Source organism: Prosopis cineraria, unplaced genomic scaffold (genome assembly GCF_029017545.1).
Source record: "Prosopis cineraria cultivar Desert tree isolate PC_DT_omini unplaced genomic scaffold, ASM2901754v1 PC8, whole genome shotgun sequence".
Taxonomy (NCBI): domain Eukaryota; kingdom Viridiplantae; phylum Streptophyta; class Magnoliopsida; order Fabales; family Fabaceae; genus Prosopis; species Prosopis cineraria.
In genome coordinates, this window is record NW_026555339.1 from 20,268,944 (window position 1) to 20,296,929 (window position 27,986).

Genomic DNA, 27,986 nt, shown 5'->3' on the forward strand with positions numbered 1-27,986 from the left:
TCTTGTTCATCGTCTCTGGGAAAGTGAAAGCTAGGTACGTAATTTTCTAGCTAAAATGTAAACACATTTGTATACAGTTTTTATCATCTAAGTAAATTCGGTGTGCGTGATTGTAGGATTTCGTCAAGGAAAAAAAGAGTTTGAGTTGCCATGCTGAATTTATTTTAATTATAATTATTTAGATTAATGATTGATGCATATTTCCAACGAGTCTTATGTATATCACTTTTTTTGGCATGATATCAAGAGTTAATCAATTCGGAATACATCAAAAAAGAAAGGAAAAGGTGGGGGGTAAACAGAGGGCTGAGAAAAAAGCCAGCAAAATTAAGAAATAAATGAGAAGATAAGAAAAAATCTGAGACTCAAGAGAAGAACAAGCTCAAGCAAAAGAATAAGCAGAAAATGGAGAGAAAATAATAGGAAAAATATTAGAGAAAAAAGTCTCACAAGTCACAACTAAAATTAATACACATTAGATTAATTAATTTGAGACTCATTTTGTGTTTTAAAATTTAAAGGACTCACATCATAATTTTAAAAATTATTAGGCATCAAATCAATAAAAATTTAATTTAAAGGACCAAATCAATATTTAAGGTAACTAAAATTTAATAAAAAATCCTCACCATTATTAATATGAACAATTTGACAGCCTTGAGTCCTTGACTAAATATTATGAAAGGAATATGCTCAAGTCAAGCTCAAGTGACACGGAGCAAATAATGTCATTGGAGACTTCATAAACACAAGTCTTTCTCTACAAGAAAGATAAATGATATATTAAAAGCATGATTAATTTTTCCGTAACTATCACCATCAATATGACTCAAGTGGTATGTTCTTATCACGTTCATTATTTTCTTCTGAGGTATTTTCAGTCGCATGTAAAATGACAAAAAAAAGAAGTCAAAGTCCTCTTGGCCCATCAAAACACGGCATTCCTTTCACAGCAAGATCTTGTTGAAAAATTACAAATACAAAAAATAATATCCATACATTATGGAAAACATTTTTTCTATTTTCGTGAATTTATTGTTTTATTTCAAACTATTGGCATGGCTAGGTTTATTTACCAGCTATATATTGCAAACTATATCTTTTCATTGATATCAAATTTTTTTCCAACATTTTTTTCCTTTGAACCATTTGAATTAAAACTTGAGACTTTGTCTTCTAATACAATTTGTTGAGAATTCGTAGGGAAAAAAAGGTCTGTAAAAATTAAGCCATATTAAAAAATTTTCAAACGAGGTTATGATGCATCGGCTTTCAAAATGTGAAAAGAATAGACAGAAGAACTGTAAATGTATTTTGAATTGGAAGATTCTATTTCGTGAGGATTATAAATGCATTCATTTTTTATGAATTCAAGTAATCTTATGATATGATTGGCGATAAATTTATATATATATATATATATGTACGGTTCACTATGCATTTTCCGGATTCCCCATATTTTACCTTTTGATTTCATTCTATATATCTTTGCTTAATGCTACTTTATTTTTTTATATATTTGTTACATTTCACCTTTTTTTTTTTTACATTTCACTTTCCATCCATTACCAACAACGCATTCAAATTTTTTCCTTGTAAAGTGTATTAATTAATTTCTAAATAAAATATTATTTATTTTTCAAAATTAATGAAACACAAGAAACAACATAAAATTAAGGGGAAAAATGAAGCATAATAAAATTTTTAATAAATAAAATTAAAATAAAAAAGAAGAAAGAAAATTGAAAATTTGAGGTAAAGTTAAGGATAACAAATTATAAATAAAAATGAGACGACCAATGTGAGACACATTGGATATTTAGATTAACTCTTTAACTTTATGTAGGGTTTCAGTTTGAATATTTAGTTTTATGAAATTTTTCAGTCCTCTAATCCTGACCCATTAGTTAAATAACAACATTTTATGTCAGTCATTGTTACCTTAAAAAAAAATCAATATATCGATATTGGAGAATATTTGGTCAACCTTTAAAAATTTAATCTCAGCACTTTTTGTTAACAAAACTAACTGTATTGGGATTAACATATTGAAAAAACACTTTATAAAATTAAGGGATTACAATGAAACTTGTGAAATATTAAATCACTAAAGACGTATATTTTCAGTAATTTTTTTAAAAACACTAGGATCAACTCAAATTAACAAATATAAATAGAAATTAAGAAATTATAAGCCACTATGGTTAGTCCAAACTGCAAATTAAAGATGTAATTCATACCAAGAAAAGGGTTTGAATCCTCTTATGGATGTAGGACCTTTCTAATAAATAATTTATATTTTCATATGCATAAATATAAATTAGAAATTAAAATTATATTATTCTGGAAATATAGTAATTAATTTTATTATTTATTTTTTATGGTATATCTATCACAGACGTAGGACCTGATCAATGGGAGCAGTTTCAGTGATCAACTGACAATTAAAAAGCTAATAATCTTGAGTAGTTCTTTAGACATTATCTTTAATGGCTTTGCTATATCCACTTTGGCCACACTTAGAAGACCCTTTGAGAGCTGGAAGAACCTGAGACGTCAGAATGTTTGCCGAAATAAACCCGCCAATGTTAGCCGCGTCCGGTGATGTCAGAATCCCCAAGAACACTTGCTTGATGACTTGCATGCTGGTCCATTGGTTCCATGCATTCACAAGATTGGTCATGTTTCCATCGGTATACTACCATGGAGGGTTGTTAAAAATTGAACCCAAACGTAATCGAACAAGTAGTTTTTGATCGCCGAGCACAAGAGAGCATCTGGGAATGTACATTGTAGGGCAGAGGAGAGGATCAATTACTGGTCCAAGTCCTTTAAAGCTTTAGCTAGATGATCCCAATGCTGGTTTGAACCCGCCACGATATCGAAATCGATGCCATACAAAATCGTGCATCACCAAGCAGCAGTAAACTAGATTGTTGATGGAATATGGATGAGATTCAGTTAGTTTTATTTTAGATATTTAGGATTATTTTATTAAGATTGTTTGAATAAGGATATTGAATCTCCATTAGATTATTTAGGGTTTAATTAGATTTTCTTATCCATATTTTTTATGATTATTTTAGATTTTCTTTATTTCCAATAAATAGGATACCTAAATATATAAATCTAGATTATCCTTGTTATTATCTTTTAGGATTATATTAAAATTTCATTTATTATTATTTAAATATTTTTGGGCTCCATAAATAATCTTAAAGTTTCTCAACTGTATTCAAATTAGTTTTGAAGAAATTGAGTTGAATATTGAGTTGTTCCCTTTATTTGAGTTTCTCTTTTCTCTAATTCTCTTTTTATTGGCGGAGTTGAGGGAGTGACTTCCATTGCTTCCGTGGAGAGAAAGAGAAGCACTTTAATGCTCTTATTTTGGCAAGTTTTGATGTCCGTCCTAAATTTTGTATAAGTATTAGCCGTGGCATCACAATGGCCGGCAAGGTTAAGTTTAGGAGTTTTGGCCATTGCCAAAGTCATACAAGCAACCTAGGTTGACGTATTTGTAGTTTCTGGTGTTATAAGCGTTAGCGAACAAACTTGTTTGACAGAAGCCAAGAAGGAAGAAGTGAGGAGAGTTCGTAACGAAAGGGAAACTTGTTTAACAGAAGCCATGTGATTTTCTTTGTGAATCATTGAATGATCTCCGTTGTAATGAGTATGTTATGGCTCTGCTTGGTGGTTTGAGATAGGAAGTGGAGGATACACTCAGTGTTTGGGGTGAAGAAAAGTAAAAGAACGTGTTTTGCGGGAAAGATTGACTTGCTAGCTAGATGATAAAATTTCAGGAAACTACTGATTTATGACATTCAAATTAAACTAGTCTTCTGAACGTAAAAGACACGGAAGGCAATAATTTCTTACTTCTGATGATCGCATTATCTCATTAGCGACTTACATACGCAATTGTTTCTCTACATTAGAACAATGATATTATGGAATTTTGCTTTATACGTAATAATTATTACTACTTTTTAGAATATAACTTGTTTCTTGTAAATACGTTAATAAGTTTAAATCTTGCTACCATTTAATGTGATGATCTTATTAATGAGTAATCTATCTAAATACCTTTATGAACACTCTTTAAGCATGGATGTATGCATGGCTTCTAGAGAAAAAATGTAAAACCACTTTCACATGGTTTTCAAAAGTCAAAACATACTTTTATGGTTTATTTGTAGTTCTCATTCTACTTTAGATTACCACCACTAGGAATGGGTGTTTGGGTTTTGAAAAATTAACATTTTTTAAAAAATTAAACTTTGAAGCCTGGCCCTAAAAAAATGGCTCGAACAACTTTTTTGGGCCGGTTTTTTTTCCTTAAAAATATTAATTTCTAAATTAAATTTAAACTTAAGAATATACGTCCATGCTTTAAAATTAAAATTTTTATTATTTATAATTTTTATAATTTTATGTCATTTTAGGACACTTTTTTTTTGGATTTTAATATATTTTGACACATAGTTTGAACATCCAAACCAGGAACAAATGTGCATCTTATATACTTGGTTTTGCACACATGACTTTATATTGAATAGTTTTGGGCAAAATTTCTACTATTTTTGTTGCATTTTCTATTCTTTATTGATGTTTTTGAAAAGTCTGTCAAATATGAAAAAAAAATCAGACACAAATCTGTCAAATATTTTGTATATTTGTAGCTTTTGGATGTTTATGAGTAGCAAAACACATTTGTTCTAAAGTTACTTTGAATGCTTGCATGAATTAATTAATATTAACTTTCTCCTATCTTTTTTGTGATTAATTATATGTTAAGTGTTTATTTTGCTCTTCTCTTAATGCTTCTAAGTGATTGACCATAATTTAGATGTTTTGTTCATTTGAGTGATGCTTAAGACGGCTAACTAGCTTGAATGTTGATCTTGGATAAAATAGTGCGAAAACTTGAGTTTGCATGATGAATATATGGTTTTGTTAGTAAGATATAGATATATTTTCTAAACTTGTATAGCCACATTAGGGTTGAAACTTAAAAATTGGATTTTGTTCATTGTAACAAGTGATTAATTAAGCAATTAATGAAATTAAAAACTTGATCATGATCATTGAGAGAGGTATTTTTAGAACCCTAGGTTAGCACTTATTTTTATTAAGAACATTTATAAGAGGATGTAATGTTAGTGTTATGCATTAAATGCAAGGTAAACAAATAATCTAAAGTCCCATTTCATTCTTGATTAGTATAAGAATAATTTTCTTTTCCTTATTTTCTAGTTTTAATACAATTCAAGCAACCAATCTTGTCCAACTAATTGTGCTTTGCTCATTTAGTTGAATTTGCAATATCTTTTGCTCGATCATACTTTTAAGACAATGCAAGTCTATGTGAGAATGATACTCTATTCGCATTGCATTATTTATCATGACCTGTGCACTTTCATAGCATAGAACAATTGGATATTTAAATGAGATTGTCAACAAGTTCCTTTTGATGAATTAATAAACTATACACTAAAGTTATGGTTATAATAAGTCATCATGATGTTAGTGAACTTGGTTCATTTTATATATAACATTTTGCAACATATAATTAATAGTACCAATGGCTTAATGGTTCAAATCCCCCACTCACTTTTAAGTAATTATTTGTTGGCCAGTGGCTAGAGCTCCATGTAATAACCCTAGAGTCTAAATTAAAAATTAAAATTTATTTTTAAATCTTTTGATTTTATTATTAAATAATTTGATTTTATTTTTATTAATTTTTGGAGAAGATATATTAAAAGGAATATTAGTCTAATGAAAATTATGTTACTTGCTCACCTACAGATCCTAAATTCGAACGTCAATGGGGCATTATTTTATATCTCCAACCTCCTAAATTACCATTTTTGCGCACCACAGACTTTTTCCCTTTTCTTGTTAACATTCGTGACACATACCAGAGGAGAGGGGAAGAAAAATCTAGAACTCTCAGCTTCTGCTCTTCTCCGATTCTAGTGTTCTTCTCCAGTTCCAGCGTGTTCATCAGCGTCCTTTGTCATTCCTCCTCCCTAGTCAGCTCTCCATCGACAGAGCTAGGGAGCTTTGCATTCTTTTCTTTGTTCCTCTGCTGCCTTTATGGAAGTTGGAAGAAAGGAGAGGAAATCGATTAATGTGGTAAGAGGAGGACCTTATACTTTGAAAAAATTTCAGGTAAGTGAATGGCATCCCAGTTATTTTAGTAATAATAGTTTTATTGAAAGATTTCATTTGTCTTTATGAAGGTCATTTCTAATTATTTTGATAATTTAGTTATATTATTAATTAAATTATTTTACATTGTGAAATATAAAATTACTTTAACGAAATAAATGTGATGTGGCAGGTACATGTAAATTTTTCTAAGATTCTTATTTTCAAGATTTATGAAATTATCTTGATTAGCTTTGGAAAATTTTGATTGTCCAATAAATGCAAGTATGGGCATTAGTGATGAAATTTTATTCTGGAAAGGTTTTAATGCTCAAAATTCTTCATGTGAGTTGGATTTTGAGAATGAAAATTTTATTTTTTAAAGTAATTTCTCACATGTTTGAAAATGGATTTGAAAGGGGACTTTATACAAAACACTGGTTGCTAATGGCAGTCTTATTAGCCCTTAGTATGCTATGGTTAATGATTAGCTAGTTTGATTTTCGTAAGCTCTATTATCACATTTGTTATTCGTGGGTCTCGTACTCATATTTGTTTCATGGCTCTAGCTGCATTTGGTTAGCATTACTCTCGTGGATTGTGTGTCCACATTTGTTTCGTAGCTCAGGTTGCATTTGATTATTTATCCTCGCGGACTGTGTGTCTATGTTTTGTCTTTGTGGCATAAGCCGCGTTTGGTTATTTTACCCTCGTGGACTTTGTATCCATGTTTGTTATCTGTTATGTTAAGTCCTCAAAAATTCTAAAGTTTTAATCGAGTTATGTACTTGAAATTTCAATGGTTTCAATTAGTAAGAATACTAATTTGATTTATATATGGATAATTTGTTTTCTTCAAGTATGATAGAATAAAGCAATTTTAGTATACTCTCATTTTATGATGATGATTAAAATTTATAGATTTATTAAGTTTATTATATTGAATTATCATTTTTTATTTATTTATTTTACATAATTGTTTGAGTTTGTTATTTTTACTCTTTTAAATTCTATTTTTGGGATGCTATTCACTGCAAAATATTTTGGTCTCAGATTTATTAGTTGATGCTGAACTTCCTGCTGATTGTTAAGGAGTTAATCACCGACTGGGAAGTGGAAGAGCTATAGACTAAGCTACTTTTTAATGTAAATTTGAATTATAAAATTGTATTTTTGTATTAGCTTCTAGGTGCTCTACATAGGTTTATAATTAGGGTTTTTATTTTTGTTATATATTTTGTTGGCTGGCTGGATGATGCTAAGCTCTTGATTGATTTAAATATTTGTTTAAAATATTGTATTGTTGAATTTTGAGAGGTTTTGTTTATGAGAGATGTTCTGCCAAAATTTCTACAAAAATATTGAAGCTTTTGTTATATTGTGAATCTAATTGTGTTTTAGAAATAGAAAAGTTTCTTGACTTAAGGCTTAAGGAATGTGTGTTTGTGCATATATTCTGTGCTAGTTATGTCTAATTTTTGGGGCGTGACACTCCAGCTGGCGGTGGTCCAACCTGTAGAGCTCTCTAGTGGTGGCAACAATGACGATTGGGGGTACTTTTAAATTTTAATGGAGGGTTTTTTTTGTCATTTCTCAAGGACAAGACTCGGGTACTTAACCTTACATATTTAATGTACTTTTATATAATCAAATTAAAACAAATAGATTTTAATGTTGTAATAATATTAATAACAAGAGTTTATTATAGAATATATATATATATATATATAATATAAATTATCTGCATATATTAATTTGATTGAAAAAACCACCTTAAAATTAATTTAATCCCTTGGTTATGCAATGTGATTTCAGAGTTCAGTTGTCCTAATTTTAAATTATTTATCTATTGTGATCCTTTACTAAAATATTTTTAACTCATTTTTTTTGTAATTTTCATTAAATTAAGTTTTTAAGACGTAACTGTTATTTTCCTACAAACATATGTAGTGGAAGCAAGCCCTCAAAATATTCTTGCATAGACTAGGTACACCATATCATCCATGCTTTACCTAATAAAATTGCAGTATTTCAATCATATAAAGTATTGTGATTATTTTTAATAATTTTATTTTTGTAATAGAGTGTTTCTTTAATTTCTTTTATTTTTTCCCTTTACCATTGTCAATTGCAAAATCAATTTATGTAACATGATATATTTTTACTGAAAAATATATAAATGATGTAGTGCATTGATTCTATGTAAAAATTCCTTACAAATTCTCCCTAGCATAATCGGAAAGAAGAATATAATCGCAATGCCCATAACTACTTTTTTGGGGTATGGTGATTCAATTAAAATGACCATATTGTCATTTAACTTTTTTCTTATATTTTTTTTTTGTTTAATATATTATATTGTCTAATTGAAAAGAAACTTAGAAATATAAAAAAATTATATTTTTTTTGTCAACTAATTCAGACTTTTAGCGAGGAAAGAATAATCTCTCGTTTAGTTTCGTCACTAAATTAAACTTTTCTAGCCGTGGATAGATGGACATTTTTGTGAGTGTAAAGCTAATATAATTTTTTTTTTTTTGACAACATCTTTCAAAACTAAAATATATGGACCCACACATGTCATTAATCAAAAGGCTCATAATCCATGTAATACAAGTACAACTCATGAAAATAAAACCGAACAGGTTTTACAAATTCACAACTCATAGTTTGTATTTAAGGTTTAGAAGAATATACCATCGGCCTTTATCACAAGGTATTACGTATATCCAACATTTTCTTTAGGGATAGTGGAGGAATGAAGGATAGACAACAACACCAATTGCAAAATAGATTTAATATTAATTTTTTTTAACTTGACTTCTTTGCACAAACAGGTCCTTGATCTTGTTCAATGACGCTACAACATCTAACATATTGCAACGTTCTGTTGGAAAATCAGTGCAGCAAGTCAAAGCCAATTTGAAAATAGTGGATGTAGTTGTCAAAGTATTGCCAACATATTGTTCATCTCCTTGTAATAAATTGGAATCCATGACTTGAATCAATGCATGTGACATTGATTCACTTATCCAAGTTTTTAAGCTTAATCCATCGACAAACATACCTTCTGTTGGCTTTTTCCTAGTGAACACTTCCATTAGTAATATTCCATAGCTATACACATCAACTTTTGTTGAAACCATTCCAACAGATCCATATTCTGCATGTGATATAATTTAATTCAACTAAAGTCAAATATCAAGTAACTTATATATGGTAAAATAAGAACTAACTAATAGCACAAGTTCCTTTGCATTTCTTGAAGCATTCTTTAGAATTTCTTGGATATATATATATATATATAATAGCTTTAAAATAACAATCAAAAAGTACTTTAAATGTATGGTTTTTAGAACATAAAAACTGTCAGAAAACATTCTCATCAAATAGAATATATGGTATATATTTTTGAGAGGAATATCTATCTCCAATTGTTATATACACTATATTAAAAATTACTTACTACATTGATGAACATGACCCCACATACATTTTTTTTTTGGCCGAACACAACCATATACATTAAAACACACCATCACATTCATGTTTAAAAGAAAAATAAAAAATTCAACATAAGTATACTAAATTGATTAAAAAAGTATAGTTCTCTTTTAATATAGAAAAATCCATCAAAATTGTAAGGAAATAACCAATAAAAATTTTATATAATAATTAGGGAAATTAGATTCAATTGCAATTATTTTACACTGATAACTTTAATAATGTGATGTAGTTCATCAATTCAACTTCTCATGTATAAAAACATAATGATTTTGTAAACAAGTGCATCATTTCACATAAATAATAACTAATTTATTTTTCTCTAATTTCATTCGATTTTGTTAATCTAAAAAATATTGTCTCTTACTGTAGTAACTCCAATTTAAATGGGGTTTTGTAAAAGAAGAATAATAAAGATTAAGGTTTATTACCTGGTGCAATATAACCGATTGTAGATATTGTCTCTGTGTGCGTCTTAGATTTCCCTTTATCTAAAAATTTGGCAATTCCAAAGTCACTCACATGGGCAACCATATTATCATCCAACAAAATGTTACTTGGTTTCAAATCACAATGGACTACTGGTATTGACAAGTCATGATGAAGATATTCTAAAGCGGATGCTACATTTATCATTATATTCAATCTTTGTAGAAAATCCAAATGATGATCATCAAAATATAACCATTTTTCAAGGCTTCCATTAGGAATGAACTCCATTATCAAACACTTCAGATCAGCATTGGAACAACTACTAATGATCTTCACCAGATTTCGATGGCGCAAATTACGCATTGTGTTGCATTCTACCTCAAAGCTCCTTGACAATGCTTCTGAGTCAAAATTGAACATTTTAACAGCAACCATTATTCCACTTGAAAGTTTTCCTTTGAACACAGAACCAAAACTTCCCCTTCCAAGTAAGTTACTCTCATCAAATCTATGAGTTGCATCCAAAATTTCAAAATAAGAAATCTTTCTTGGCATTCCTAAAGTAGATAAAACTTTTTTAATGGTATGCCTAGAATTTATTTGCTTTTGTTGAAAGAGCACAATGCCTGTAGCAATTAAAGCTATTGACAAAGCCAATGGCAATACACATTTCAACAAAATCAATTTTTCCATTGACCTCTTACTTGTTCCTTTTTTGCATGGAGACACTTGCATTTGTGGCTCACCGCAAAGTGCTTTATTCATCATGAAAGATTCAAATGTTAAATTTTTGAAGACTCCGCCACTTGGAATCTCACCCTGTAGTTCATTAAAAGAGAGATTGATGTACATAAGGGATATAAGTAACTCTAGAGATTTAGGAATCTCACCAGACAGTTGATTTTGGGAAAGGTCTAACTTTACTAAGCTCAGCAAATTCCCAAATGATTCAGGAATCTTTCCATTCAATTTGTTATGTGCCAATAAGAGAATTTGCAAATTTTGCAAGCCACTTATAGTTGATGGAATGATGCCTGATATATGATTTCTTGAGAAATCCAATGATATTAGTTCTGTTAAGTTACTGATCTTGAATGATAGATTTCCAACTAAAATATTGGAAGATAGGTTTACTTCCAATATACCAGTTAGATTCCAAAAGGAAGAAGGTACCTCAGAAATCAACTTATTAGAGTCCAAGTAAAGTTTTTGCAAGGACATAAGATCTCCTAAGCAAGGTGGCATTGTGCCAGAAAACTTGTTTCGAGATAAATGTAGATAGGCAAGTCCTCTAATTTCACAAAGCTCATCAACAATCAAACCACCTAGCTCATTACCTTCAAGATTCAAATACTGAAGAGCATGTATGTTGCTAATTGCTTTTGGTATCGATCCATTTAAAAAATTTTCAGCCAACGATAGCTCGAACAAGTTAGACAAATTCCCAATTTCTGATGGTATGTTGCCATTAATCCTACATGAGTCTACAACTAGCACTTGTAGAGAATTAGACAAGTTTCCAATGGACTTGGGAAGTTTCATGTGCAGTGGATTCGTTGAGAGAGTCAAACTTTTCAAATGTCTACAATTTGACAATGAGTTGAAAAAGCCAATTTCAGAATCAGAACTATCTATAATGGCAAAATTATTATCACTTACTGAAAGGGTTTCTAAGTATCTTAAATGCCCAAGTGTGTTTGGTAAAGCCCCTTCAAAATTATTGTCCTCCAATTCTAGAGTTGTTAGCTTAGAAGCATTGGATATAGTATTTGGGATTTTTCCAGAAAGTTTGTTGTCCCATAAATAAAGCTTTTGTAGATTAGAAAGGCCAAATCCAAAATTTGATGGAAGATTGCCTGATAGAGAATTGTTTGACAGAGACAAGGCATCCAAAGTTGACATGTTGAAAATTTCTAATGGAATAAACCCTCTCAAATTGTTTTGAGACAATTGTAATATCTCAAGTTGTTGAAGATTACCAATTTCCATAGGTATTGATCCTATAATACAAATATTAATTGAAATATCAATGAAAGTTTACATTAAAATATAAAGAAAATTATAAATGTCCAACTACTTAGATTTAGCCACTACATAAACATGAAATTTTCAACAAATTTGTGATGGATTTGGGCCTTTGCAACAAACTTATAATTACGCTTTGATCCGTCACTAATTTAGTCGTCAGAATTTTGTGATCTAATTTCACATTTTTTATGTCTAAAATAAACGCTCTTGTAGGTATTTTTTTAGTGGCGGATGATGAGTTTTTAGTTTGCTGGCTTGAGCTTCTAAAATTATTTTTAATTTATCCTATTACAAACCTAAGTAGTCAGTTACATCATGGTTTTAACAGTTGGTCCATACTAGCCGATTGGATGTGAACTAGCCTGTGGTCAAGTCTAGCATAAATCATTAAATCTTATGTGTAGTGAACTAGTCAAAAATTCGTCCATAAATTGGGGGAACATGAAAAACATGTTGGTTGGTTGATTCACCAGTTCAAGAATCAGATCTAAACAGAAAAAGAATCGACGGGTAGAGGTTCGGAGAGAAGCTGAAAATCATGAGGGGAATGAAAATGCATGATTCAAAGAAAAATAAAAATAAAAAGAAGTCATTATGCAATATAAAATATCACATTAAAAGAAACTGATAGTAGTACATTATATTTTGGGGAAAATGTACCTTCTAAATTATTGCTACCAAGATATAACTGTTGAAGCACAGTCAAGTTTCCAATGCCTCTTGGTATGGGGCCAGATAGCTGATTAACACTTAGGCCCATCATCTTCAGATTTGCAAGACTTACAATTTCATTGGGAATATTTCCTGCAAACAGGGAAAAAATTAACAATGCATCATTGTAAGTAAAAAGAGCAACACTTAAATTTGTGGCAACGCATACTTTCTATGTTATTTGAAGTTATTTTGTGTTTTAAAGTTAGTGGTCTAAATGAAAATAAGCTTATATATGTCTAAAGCATGATTGTCCTCATATATAGATTTAGATATTCAACAGATGAGCAAACACTTAAAAACATCAATAAAATGATGATATATATATATACATATATAATTTTTGTTTTATGTTTTGAAAACTATTTAGTCTATATTAGCTTAGCTTTTATACATTTTATTTTGAGGAATTATATTTCTTGACAAATTAACAAGTTTAATAAGGGGTAGCGGTTTTTTTTTTTAAAAAAAAAACTTTTCATAAAAGCAATATACTTTTTAAAAAATAAGAAGATTTTTTAAATGATAATAAATGATAATTCCCATTAATTATATATGGTTTTGAATTGCTACGTACCAATCCCAAAGTGTAGTGTGCAGTTGAAATATATTTTTAATTAAGAAATTTAAGTTGGTGAATATTTGATATAGTCTGTTAAATTTGTAGTACAAGTTGTGAATTCTGTGGGTCGTAATCTAAATAATAAAATAAAATAATAGTCAATTTTCCAATTCATTGAGTATATGTATATATTCACTATACCTGTTTAAGGTTAATTAATGCTCAGAAACTTATTATCATCATCTATGTTTATAAATTTTGGATTTGAGAGATTCTCTTTGTTTATTGTAAAGAAATAATTCCTTTTGCAATGTGTTAAAAAAAAGTTACTCTATTGATTGCTCATGCATAAAAGTCATATTAACAGAAAATTAAGCAGAACTAGCCTTTAATTTGGTAAAAGTATTTATATACCTTCAAAGTTATTGTTGTCCAGAACTAACTCTTCAAGCCTAGTGAACTTGCCGATGCCTCTTGGTATGTGACCAGACAATTGATTAAAACTTAAGTATATGCTGTTCAAATTTGTAAGATTGCTTATTTCATTCGGAATATTTCCTGCAACATTACAACACAATAAAATTACAATGCTGTGAATTTTGTTGCATAAAATTAAACATTCTAATTCCACACCTCTCACCTCCCACAATTTTACTTTTATTTTTAGGAAACAAATTTGATATAGTCTGTTGAGTTTATACACACACACAGACACGCATGGTTTAATAATTTTGCAAAGAAGAATTTTAATTTAAAAACATAAAATATAATGAACTCCTATGAATTTATTTTATGATTTTGAAGAATCCTTGTAAAAAGAAGTTATGAAATTAAAGTTGGAGATTTAATTTGGGGTCCAATTGTTTGATCTTCCTTTTACGAGATGATCACATATTTTTTTAAAAAAAATTATTTAGTGAAATTTTATTATATTTGTTTAAACTATTAAAAATAATGAAAATCTAAAAAAAACATATTTCTATGTTTTGACTAATTTGAAAAGCTACTTTGAATAGTTTTTGAAAACGAAATTTTTTTTATATACTTAGCTTTATATGTTATGGTGATTATTTTCAATTAAATCAAGATATGTGTATCATTTGTAAATTATTTATTCTACAATAATATTTCATTATTAATATTACTAACACATTAAATTCCACTTGTTTTGATTTGATTGGATGCAAGTACTATACATTAAGTATATGAGGCTAAGTACCAAAGTCTTACCCTTTTAAAATAACTAAATGATATTTTTTTTTATGAATAGAGATCCATGAAGATATTATAAAATATAAAAATAACTAAATAATAATCACTTTTCATTATTGTGGTCAAACATAAAATAATATATGCTTTTTATAAAATCTCTACAACAAATATCCCTTTTTTGAAAAAATCTAAATGATATAAAACTCACTTATTTTTTAATCATAAACAAATGGGTCCTTGATTTATTTTATAGTATAGAGTTATGAAAATATGTTGTCTCCTAAATATAACCATTGAAATCATCAACTTGACATATATTTGAAGGGATGCTCCTCCAAAAATTATGGTCACTCAAAAAAGTTGTTTCTAATGATTATCGTTAAACAATAAAGGAACAATTATGTATAGGTCTTGCTCATAGAGTAGACTTATTTATAAATAAGTTTGCAAAATTTAAAAATCATAACTAGGTCCCTTGGGACTTGAGTATAATTTAAAACTAAGGTGCAAAGATAATAATATCCTTATTAAAAATACATTACATCAATCAAGTAATTATAAGTACATCAGTAATTTACAACTATCACTTCAACTTTTTGCAATTGTAATTTTAGATATCCAATGGTTAAACTAATCATGCATTGCAAATTTAATACTAATTTTATACAATTACCTCATCAGTAATTTACAACTATCACATCAACATTGTACAACTATAACTTCACATATCAATACGTTACTAACAAAGTTTAACATTAATTGTTTATAATATTTTATCAATAATTTACAACTATTACTTCAACTTTTTGCAACTATGACTTCACATATTTAATAATTAAACTAATCATTCATTACAAGTATAAGGGTAGTATTATTTGTGCACCGTAATTTCAAATTTCAATTGGATCTCAAGGGACCTGGCTGTAGTTTCTAAATTATATGGGACCTATTGTAAATAAGTATCCTTCAAAGGACCTATACATAATTGTACCAAAAAGAGAAGCAAACGATAGTAAAAAAGAAAAAATTATGATTCGTTAAAAATGTACCTTGGAGGCTGTTGCTTGCAAGATATAAATTTTCAAGCATGAACAAATTTCCAATGCTTGGTATTTGCCCTGACAACTGATTCATACCTATGTACTTATTTTTCAGATTTGTAAGCTTATTCATTTCTTTGGGAATATGTCCTGCAATATGGCCAAAAAATAACCTTGTACTTTTTTCATGAGTGCTTATATAAAAAATAGTATTAAACGAAAGAGTAAGGCATATAATTCTGGGAATACATTATTGTTGTATCTCATACATGCATTCAATAATTTGATCTCTAGTCAATATTACCAACCAGATAATATACAGATATACATGCATCAACTTATGACAATTGAAAAGTACAAAAGGAATTCCAAAAATTGTAGCGTAAAAAAAAAAAGTTCCTTGCTGAAAGAGAATTCCCAATAACATTTAATTAAATTGTCTTCTTAAACAAAAATATTTTTTGTCAGAGATAACTCATTGAAGGAATAATTTTTAAAGAATAGTCAAATTTGTTCTGGCGATGATAGCTTAATTATAGAGGCATATATAGTTAATTTGTTTCATGTAATTGTAAAATGTTTGAGAATTTTCGGTTCAAGGTCTAACTTTGAAAAGACATAGCAAATAGCACACCCCAAGTTAGATTGACATCAAGAATAAGACTGATGTAAACGATTATAAAATTTTTTTATAAAATCAATTTTGAAAAATAAAATAAATGTTTATATCAAGATATATTATACAAGACATACCTTCTAAGAAGTTGAGAGACAATGAGATGTGTTCAAGTGATGATAAGTTAGAGATAGTTGGAGGTATACTTCCTGAAAGCATGTTTCTAGAAATGCTTAAAAATTTTAGGTGTTGAAGTCTTCCAATATCCACCGGAATAGATCCATTGATAGAATTAGACTTCAAATCCAACGTCTCCAAATTAGACAAATTGCATATACTTGGTGGAATGAGACCTCCAAAACTATTATTGCCAAGACTCAAGTGTTGAAGCATAAACAAGCTTCCAATCCAAGTCGGAATTTCTCCACTAAAAGTATTATAACTCAAGTTTAGAATTTCCAATTTGCGCAATTGAAGCAACTCTTTTGGCAGCCCACCATGAAAGTTGTTGCTTTGTAGTTCAAGTTTTTCTAGGAAGGACAGATTTCCAATTTGCAAGGGTAAGGTGCCCTCAAGACCCAGATCAGGAAGACTCAGGATTCTCACTCTCTCATTGTTAGGATCACAAGTGACTCCAAACCAGTTGCAAAAGGAAGATGATGAGTTGGACCAATTTTTCAAGTGATTGTAAGGGTCCCTAATAGAAGATTTGAAAGCAAGAAGTGTCAATCCATCAAGGGTAAAATTGTAATGACATAAAGATGGGCAAACCATGAGACAGAGCATGGAGAAAATGGAGGAGGAGAAATGAAAGTAAAGATTTCCCATGTTGGATAGGCTCAGAGCTTTTTAGGATGTAGAAAAAGGAGAAGAAACCTCCACTATATATAATCTTTGAGAGTGATTAGCTGATTAGATTAGTTATAAGAGAAAGGATAATAATGTAATTAATTGTTATAGCCTATGATAGCTAATTATGATGAACAAAATAATATGCAAAAGCTTGTTTGGAAAGGAAAATAATGAAGAAATTTTAACTATCGTAGGTTATTGGACTTTTAGCGGTGACTTTTTATAATTACTGTTGAAAGTCTTTCTTTCTTTTCTTAGTGGCTTCACAAGGAGAAGAAAGCTTTGATCAGCACTGAAATGAGAGTAATGATATTCGTGAATTTACTTGACCAATATTAGTCTAAAATAGCTAATTATAATGAATAAAATAATATGCAAAAGCTATTTTGCAATGGAGAAAAATAGCAGGAAATGTTAGAATATTGGTGGATTTACTTGTGCCAAAACCTTAAAAAGTAGAGCCCATTCAAATTTTCCAATTATAAAAATTAGCACTGTTGATTTAATGCTAATATATGTTGAAAACTTCAATTGCATACCTATGAAAATATTATTCATAAATAAAGATCAATACAAAATGAATTATTGTTAAAATAGGAATCTAAACTTATTTTATCCTTCTTAATGGTGACTTGTTAATGATCCTTATCTAAGAATATCATTGTTCACAAGTCTTTAAATGCGATTCTATCTATTTTTTTTTTAATTAATTACACTAGAGATGATAGTAAGTTGGCGCCTAATTTGTATTGAATCCAAAATTTGAAATAAATTATAAAATAAAAGTCTATCAAAAGCTTGACTTAGTTATTTTACCCACACAAAAAAAGCTTGACTTAGACATGTCATAGAAAAAAAAAAAGCTTGACTTGGACAATTGAGAAATTAATAAGAAGATAACTTGTGGAAAAATAGAAAGGCAGTTGTGAGTTGCATTCATCAATGAAATTTCACGTTAGAAAAGGACTGGTGGTGGGGTCTGCAATAATAATGTTGTTTAGAATTTCTCTTTTTTGAGGTAACTCTGTCTCTATTTCAAAATTTTTCTTTGTCACTATTGATTGAGGTAGATTACTGTTTGAGAGTTCACATCAAGTAATAAAATTTTTAAATAAAGTCATTAAATTTTCATATTTTTATAAACAAAGTTTATAGGGAAATGACACTTAGATCCTAAAATCCCGAAAGATCAACTAAAATATAGTTAAATTTATAAAATTTTAATGAAATATGATTTTGCTTGTCTGCTGGGGGGGGGGAGAGAGACACTGCAAATAAAATAGTGGATTAGAAATTCTGTCACTAATCAATACAAATTTAGTCGCTAAATGGATTAGCGACGGAATAATTCTGTCGGTAAAAGCACCGTCACTATTTCATTAGCGAAGGAAATTAGTTATTGATGGAAAATTTCCATCGCTAAACAAGGATAAGCCATTACAATTTTGTGACGGAATGCATTACCTCACTAAATCCATCACAAATTAAAATTCTATAAAAAATTACCATTGCCACATCACCTAGTGGGCTAATGCCACCTCATCGCCATGTCACTGCCACCTCATCACCCCTCCCTACCACATCGCCTCCATGTCACCATGTACCTGCCACGTCACCTCTATGTCATATATTAACTTCAAATAACTTCAAATGTGCTTTGGCTAAGTTTGAACCCACAACCTCACACCTTCATGAGCCTTTGCATCCAACCTTGTTGCTAGTTAGGCTAAAGGAGATCTTTAATCTTTAATTAATAAATTAAATATATAATATTTAACTGCCCCCCAAACACACATATCAAAAAAATATAATTTAAATATAATTATTTTATTTAACATTATTTTTATTTATCAATAAAATACATTAAATTTTTATATAATACTTATTTTATATTATATTATGTTAATAAAATATTTTTATTTTTAAATAACAATAATTAGGTATGTTACTATGTTATCAAAAAAATAATTAAATATATAATTTAAATTATTATAATTATTATTAATATCTAAATAATTTAAATAATAAATTATATATAAATATATATTATAAATCATATAATACAATTTAAAACAATTAGTAATGGAATTATGATGGAAAGATTTGTGACAGAATTTTCCATCGCAAATGCTATCACAAAATGATAATAACGTATCCTGAAAATTAGCGACGAGTATTTCTGTCAAAAAATTCCATCGCTAAATTATTTCTGAAGGTTTAGTGATAGAATTTTTAGTGATGAAACATTCCATCACTAAATGCCATCAGTAAAATTATTTCTGATGGTCTAGCGATGGAATAGCAACTAATGTTTTAGATACAGAATGTTTCGTCACTAAATTCCGTCAGTAAATTAGCAACGGATTTCACTACAAAAAAATTGACTTTCAGCCATTGAAAGTCAAAAAGTCACCGCTGAAAGTTTTCAATGGTGACAAAAGTCGCCACAATGTCGTCGCGAGAGCTTCTATCGCTGACTCAATCTGCGGCGACAAAAAAAGTCACCACTGAAAGTTGAAAATTTGCGACGACATGTCGCCGCTGAAAGTCAAAAAGTCGCCACTGAAAGCTTTCAGCGGTGACAAAAAGTCATCATAATGTCGCTGTGAGAGCTCTTATCCCTGATTCAATCTGCGCCGATAATAAAAGTCACCGCTGAAAGTTGAGAATCAGCGGCGACAATTGTCGTCACAGAAACTATGCATCAGTGGTGACTATTTCTATCGTCACTGAATGTTAAGTATCAATGGCAACAGTTGTCACCGCTGAAGCTACCAAAAAGTTGTCGCTGAAAAGTAATGTTGGTTCACTTACACACATGGCACCACGTTACCGTCCATATGGCGCCCCACCTCATGCCACGTGTCGCCCTCACCTCACGCCACCTGGCACCATGTCACTCTCCATGTGTCACTCTCACCACACGCCAAGTGGTACTATGTCACCATCCACATAGGGCCCCACCTCGCACCACGTGTCACCATGTCATCCTCCACGTGTCGCCCTCACCTCACGCCACGTGGCACCATGTCACCCTCCACATAGGGCCCCACCTCACACCACGTGACGCCATGTCACTCTCCATGTGTTGCTCTCACCACACGCCATGTGTCATCATGTCATCAATTTATATTTCCATTTTGAAAGTTGTCTCCTCCAAGGTTTGAACCCGTGACCTCCTCCTTTTGTGTCCAACCATTTTGCCATTGAGCTGGAATGAACCTGTAATCTATTATTGCATAATTAAATATATATATACACATATTATTAAACTATACAAACACACATATATATTAAATATTAAATATTATAAAATATCATTACTATCCTTAAATACTTCAATTTAATTCTTTCAATTTATAAAATTATAAATTATATTATTTATTTTGTTTAAAGTAAACTATAAATATAATTGATACAATATAATTTGTATTATTTCTTTTACTTCTTGAGGTTGTTATGTTATTTATTTTAATATTCATATTTATAATTATAATATAAAAAATATCTAAGAATAAATAGTAAAAATACTGATGATTATACATTAGTAAAAAAATTATAAAAATACAGATAATCAGCGGCGACACTAAAAAGTTGTTGCTGAAATTCGACTTTCAGCGGCGACTTGTATGTCGCCGCTAAAACTTGCAACATAATTTTTTAAAAAGAAATAAAAAAATGCTGACAATCAGCGGTGACACTAAAAAGTCACCGCTGAAAGTCAACTTTCAGTGGCGACTTGTATGTCGCCGCTGAAACTTGCAACATAATTTTTTTAAAACAAATAAAAAAATGTTGACAATCAGCGGCGACACTAAAAAGTCACCGCTGATTCTCAACTTTCAGCGGTGACAGTGAAAGTCGTCACTGAATGTCTGACAATCAGCGGCGACTATACCTTGTCACCGTTGAAAGTCACACTTTTAGCGGCGAATTTTACTGTTGCCGTTCAAAGTCGATGCTGAAAGTCATTTTTTTTGTAGTGTTTGTGACATATTTGTGACGGAATAAATTTTCATCGCTAAATTCCATCACTAATTTGCTATATTTTGTGGTGAAAGAAGCACTTTAATGCTCTTAGTTTGGCAAGTTTTGATGTCTGTGCTAAATCTGGTGCATGTATTGGCTGTTGTGTTGCAGTGGCTGGTAAGGTTAAGTTTAAGAGTTTTAGCTATTGCAAAAGGCAGACAAGCAAAGCTAGGTTGACGCATTTGTAGTTTTTGGTGTCATATGCATTGGCGAGGCAGCCTTGGTTCCTGTTTTGGCCCTAGTAGACGATAATGCTGGCATTGGAGATCTCCAATAAGGAAGAAATGAGGAGGAGTTAGTAACGAAAGCGAAACTTGTTTAACAGAAGCCATGTTATTTTCTTTATGAATAATTGAATGATCTCTACTGTAATGAGTATGTTATGGGGTTTGTCTACAATGCTTGTCACCCAAACGAGATATAGACCATTCAGATTAGATTTAAAGCAATATTATATTATTTTATTTTATATTTATTAAAATAAAAATTATAAAATAGTTTTAATAATTTTTTATTTGTAATCTGATCTAGATTTCATTTGGAGGGGTCTAATTTAATATTAAAATTTTTATAATTATTATATACTGACTATCCAGATGTACTATGTATAATTTTTAAAAATTATAAAATAGTTTCAATAAATTTTTTATTTTTAATTTGGTCTATATTTAATTTAGAGGGTCCAATTTAATACTAAATTTTTTATAATTGCTATATATTAAACTGTACAGAGTATCTCTATACAGGTTAATATAAAATGAAATAATATAATATTTCCTTAATAAATATAAAATAAATATTACTTTGATGGTCCAGATCTCATCACACTGATGAGTGCCAGTGTGATGAGATCACTGAAGTCAGATCCGTATGTTATGGGGTGAAGAAAAGTAGAAGAACGTGTTTTGAGGGAAAGATTGACTTGCTAGCCGGACGTTAAAATCCCAGAAAACTATTGATTTATGATATTCAAATTAAACTAGTCTTCTGTACGTAAAAGACACGGAAGGCAATAATTTCTTACTTCTGATGATCGCATTACCTCATTAGCGACTTACGCACGCAATTTTTTCTCTACATTAGAACAATGATGTTATAAAATTTTGCTTTATACGTAATAATTATTACTATTTTTTAGAATATAACTTGTTTCTTGTAAATAGGTTTGGGTTTATGAGATTTAATTTCATATTGTTATGCCAATATTCTTATAGCCTAGTGGCATATAAGCTCTCCCGTAAGTTGGATGGGAATTTGTAAGTTTGATCCCACTTGTAACTTTAGGTTGTTAATTAATGCCTGCCCTTTAATTCAAAAAATAAAATTTAGTATCGTTTTTCGTTTTTAAAATTATGGGCCACTTTTTTTCTGCACGTGCACTTCATTTTTTATAAGACATTTTGTTAAAAGAAAAGCATGTCTAATTTTAAGTATTAGATGATCTTCAAGTTTCCATGATAAACTCATCTATATATATATATAATAGAAGAATAAAAAGCATATTCAACAAGTTTTTTGAATGAGTTAACGTGTAATCATACTACTGGTAAAAAAAAAATGTAATAATTACTAAAATAAAAAAGTAGCGTTATGGTTTTAATGAGCACACTTGATCACAATAAGAAAATGAGATTGTAGTTAACATCTAGATTTTTATGTAATTTGAACACAATTTTCTTGGATTTTAATATATTTTGACACTTTTGTACATATTTTGGACTCCAAACTAGGAACAAAAGTGCATCTTATATATTTGGTTTTACACACATATGACTTTCTATTGATAGTTTTGGGTAAAATTTCTCCTATTTTGTTTATGATTATATTGAAGGAAATTTCTAGTTCTTGATTGATGCTTTTGAAAAGTTTAAAGATGAAAAAATCAGATAAAAAGGTGAACAGCCACACCAAATGGGAAAAGTGTGGAGAACAAACCAAATATGAAAACAAAAATATATATCAGACAAAATGGTGAATAATCTTATAGCCTAGACTCGCGACTTTTGCCATTAACAACAAAGCGAAACATTTTGATTATAAGCTGAAGAAGTTTGGGGTTGGAATAAATATATATATATATATATATTTGTTGTTGCTTTGAGTTGGAACTTTGACCTTGAGACACTTGAGGAGCTTGGTTTTGCTAGGGTTTTGGCTTTGAAAGAGTTAAGCTCAGGAGATGAAGCTTTGAAGATGCTTGAAGTTCTATTTCTTTTGATCCTCTTGTTCTTCCCTTTCCTCTCTTGTACTTGTGATATGATATGAGTTTGAATATTTTGTATATTTGTAGCTTTTGGATATTTATGAGTAGCTAAACACTTTTGTTCTATAGTTATTTGAATGCTTTTGTTGATTGATTAATACTAACTTTCTCCTATCATTTTTGTGATTGATTATATATAAGTGTTTATTTTACTCTTCTATTAATGCTTCTAAGCGATGAGCCATAATTTAGATGTTTTGTTCATTTGAGTGATGCTTGAGAAGGCTAGCTTAAGTGTAAACTTGGATAAAATAATGCAAAAACTTGAAGTTTGCATAATAAATAGATGGCTTTGTTAATAACATAGAGATATATTGTCTAACCTTGTATAGCCACATTAGGGTTGGAACTGCAAAGTTGGATTTTATTAATTGTAACAAAAGATTAATTAAGCAATTAATGAAATTAAAAACTTGATCATGTTCATTGAGAGAACTTATTCAAGTATTTTTAGAACCCTAGGTTAGCACTTATTTTTATTAAGAACATTTATAAGAGGATGTAATTTTTAGTGTTATGCATTAAATGCTAGGGAAAGAAATAATCCAAAGTCCCATTTCATTCTTGATTAGTCTAAGAATCATTTGCTTTTGTTTATTTTCTAGTTTTAATATAATTGAAACAACCAATCTTGTCCAACTAATTATACGTGCTTTGCTCAATTTAATTGAATTTGCAATATCTTTTGCTTGATCATACTTTTAAGACAATGCAAGTCCATGTGAGAATGATACTCTATTCACATTGCATTATTTATCATGACGTGTGCACTTTCATAGCATAGAGCAATTGGGTATTTAAATGAGATTGTTAACAAGTTCCTTTAATGAATTAATAAACTACACAGTACTACAATTACAAGTTATGCTTATAATTAGTCATTATGATGTTACTGAACTTGGTTTAGGAACTTGGTTCATTTTATATGTAACATTTTGCAGCATACAAGTAATAGTACCAATGGCTTAGTGGTTCAAATGCCCTAGTCACTTTTAAGTAATTATTTTGTTGGCCAATGGCTAGAGCTCCAGCTAGGGGTGGTCCAACCTCTAGAGCTCTCTAGTGGTGGCAACGACGATGGTTGGGGATACTTTTAAATTTTAACAGACGATTCTTTTGTCATTTCTTAAGGACATGACTTGGGTACTTAACCTTACATATTTAATATACTTTTATCTAATCAAATTAAAACAAATGGATTTTAATGTTGTAATAACATTAATAACAAGAGTTTATGATAATATATATATATATAATATAAATTATCTGCATATATTAATTTGATTGAAAAAACCACCTTAAATATATATAAGGTTACATATATAATTTTTCCCTTCAATTTAATCCCTTGGTCATGCAATGTGATTTCAGAGTTCAATGGTCCTAATTTTAAATTATTTATCTATTGTGATCCTTTACTAAAATATTTTTAACTCATTTTTTTGTAATTTTCATTAAATTAAGTCTTTAAGACGTGACTGTTATTTTCCTACAAACATATGCAGTGGAAGCAAGTCCTCAAATATTCTTGCATGGACCAGGTGCACCATATCATCCATGCTTTACCTAATAAAATTGCAGTATTTCAATCATATAAAGTATTATGTGATTATTTTTAATAATTTTATTTTTGTAATAGAGTGTTTCTTTAATTTCTTTTTTTTTTTTCCCTTTACCATTGTCAATTGCAAAATTAATTTATATTTATAGCCATCTAACATGACATATTTTTACTGAAAAATATATAAATGATGTAGTGCATTGATTCTATGTAAAAATTCCTTACAAATTCTCCCTAGCATAATTGGAAAGAAGAATATAATAGCAATGCCCATAACTACTTTTTTGGGGTATGGTGATTCAATTAAAATGACCATATTGTCATTTAACTTTTTTCTTATATTTTTTTGTTTAATATATTATATTGTCTAATTGAAAAGAAACTTAGAAATAGAAAAAAATTATATTTTTTTGTCAATTAATTCAGACTTTTAGCGAGGAAAGAATAATCTCTCGTTTAGTTTCGTCACTAAATTAAACTTTTCTAGCCATGGATAGATGGACATTTTTGTGAGTGTAAAGCTAATATAATTGTTTTTTTTTTTTGATAACATCTTTAAAAACTTAAATATATGGAACCCTACATACCATTAATCAAAAGGCTCATAATCCATGTAATACAAGTACAACTCATGAAAATAAAACCGAACAGGTTTTACAAATTCACAACTCATTGTTTGTATGTAAGGTTTAGAAGAATATACCATCGGCCTTTATCACAAGGTATTACGTATATCCAACATTTTCTTTAGGGATAGTGGAGGAATGAAGGATAGACAACAACACCAATTGCAAAATAGATTTAATATTAATTTTTTTTAACTTGACTTCTTTGCACAAACAGGTCCTTGATCTTGTTCAATGACGCTACAACATCTAACATATTGCAACGTTCTGTTGGAAAATCAGTGCAGCAAGTCAAAGCCAATTTGAAAATAGTGGATGTAGTTGTCAAAGTATTGCCAACATATTGTTCATCTCCTTGTAATAAATTGGAATCCATGACTTGAATCAATGCATGTGACATTGATTCACTTATCCAAGTTTTTAAGCTTAATCCATCGACAAACATACCTTCTGTTGGCTTTTTCCTAGTGAACACTTCCATTAGTAATATTCCATAGCTATACACATCAACTTTTGTTGAAACCATTCCAACAGATCCATATTCTGCATATGATATAATTTAATTCAACTAAAGTCAAATATCAAGTAACTTATATATGGTAAAATAAGAACTAACTAATAGCACAAGTTCCTTTGCATTTCTTGAAGCATTCTTTAGAATTTCTTGATCTTGCATAAACAGGTAACTTTTATTATTATTTTTTAACTTGACTTCTTTGTATAAACAGGTTCTTGATCTTGTTTAATGACACTACAACATCTAACATATTGCAACATTCTGTTGGAAAATCGGAGCAGCAAGTCAAGGCCAATTTGAAAATAGTGGATGTAGTTGTCAAAATATTACCAACATATTGTTCATCTCCTTGTAATAAATGGAATCCATGACTTGAATCAATGCATGTGAGTCCAGTTGTGGAGCTAAGACCCTGAATCAGGGGGTGCAGGATAATACAATTTAAAAATAAATAGTTAAAAAAATAATATTCTAATTTTTAAAAATTAATTACATTAGGCAAAAAATATAATATCATACGTAAAATTATACATATTTTTATTTAGGCAAAATATATTGATATTTTTTACCAAAAATATGCTGAGAAAATTGATATGGAGTTTAAATTTAAACCCCCAAATATTTTTTATTGAATCTAAAGAGTTTAAAAAGCTAAAAATATAGGGTGTAAGGTTGTAAATTTCTCATATTACATGTGCAATTTTCCCCATGTGAGGGGGTGCATGACATTGATTCACTTATCCAAGCCTTTAAGCTTAATCCATCAACAAACATACCTTCTGTTGGCTTTTTACTTGTGAACACTTCCATTAGTATTTTTCCAAAGCTATACACATCAACTTTTATTGAAAAAATTCCAGTAGATCCATATTCTACATATGATATAATTTAATTCAACCAAAGTCAAATATCAAGTAACATATATATGATATAGCAAGTAAAATAAGGACTAATTAATAGCAAAAATTCCTTTACATTTCTCGAAGTATTCTTTAGAATTTCTTGGATATATATATATATATATATAATAGGTTTAAATAACAATCAAACAGTGCTTTAAATGTATGGTTTTTAGAACATAAAAACTGTCAGAAAAATTCTCATCAAATACAATATATGGGATATATTTTGAGATGAAAATATATCTCCAATTGTTATATACACTATATTAAAAATTACTTACTACATTGATGAACATGAGCCCACATACAATTTTTTCTTTTGGCCGAACACAACCACATACATTAAAACACACCATCACATTTATGTCTAAAAGCAAAACAAAGAATTCAACATAAGTATACTAAATTAATTAAAAAAGTGTAGTTCTTTTTTAATATAAAAAAAAGCCATCAAAATTGTAAGGAATAACCAATAAAAATTTTGTAAGAATTAGGGAAATTAGATTCAATTGCGATTGTTTTACACTGATAACTTTAATAATGTGCTGTAGTTCGTCAATTCAACTTCTCATGTATAAAAACATAATGTTTTTGTAAACAAGTGCATCATTTCACATAAATAATAACTAATTTATTTTTCTCTAATTTCATTCAATTTTGTTAATCTGAAAAAATGAGAGACAATATATGTATCTCACTGTAGTAACTCCAATTAAAATGGGGTTTTGCAATAGAAGAATAATAAAGATTTAAGCTGATTACCTAGTGCAATATAATTGATTGTAGATATTGCCTCAGTGTGTATCTTAGATTTCCCTTTATCTAAATATTTGGCAATTCCGAAGTCACTCACATGGGCAACCATATTATCATCCAACAAAATGTTAGTTGGTTTCAAATCACAATGGACTAACCGGTGTTGACAAGCCATGATGAAAATATTCTAAAATAGATGCTACATTTATTATTATATTCAAC

General features: G+C 29.5%; 1 protein-coding gene across 1 annotated transcript; it reads right to left on the minus strand.

Moving 5' to 3' along the window:
- Window positions 1-8,904: 8,904 nt before the first annotated feature.
- On the minus strand, window positions 8,905-17,086 carry LOC129317447 (LRR receptor-like serine/threonine-protein kinase RGI1). The gene is made up of 6 exons (XM_054961772.1): window positions 16,396-17,086; window positions 15,652-15,792; window positions 13,805-13,948; window positions 12,778-12,921; window positions 10,089-10,148; window positions 8,905-9,316 (listed from the first exon to the last, which is right to left on the minus strand). The coding sequence occupies exons 1-6, from the start codon at window positions 17,084-17,086 to the stop codon at window positions 8,955-8,957; spliced, it is 1,542 nt and encodes a 513-aa protein (XP_054817747.1). The 3' UTR covers window positions 8,905-8,954.
- Window positions 17,087-27,986: the final 10,900 nt, after the last annotated feature.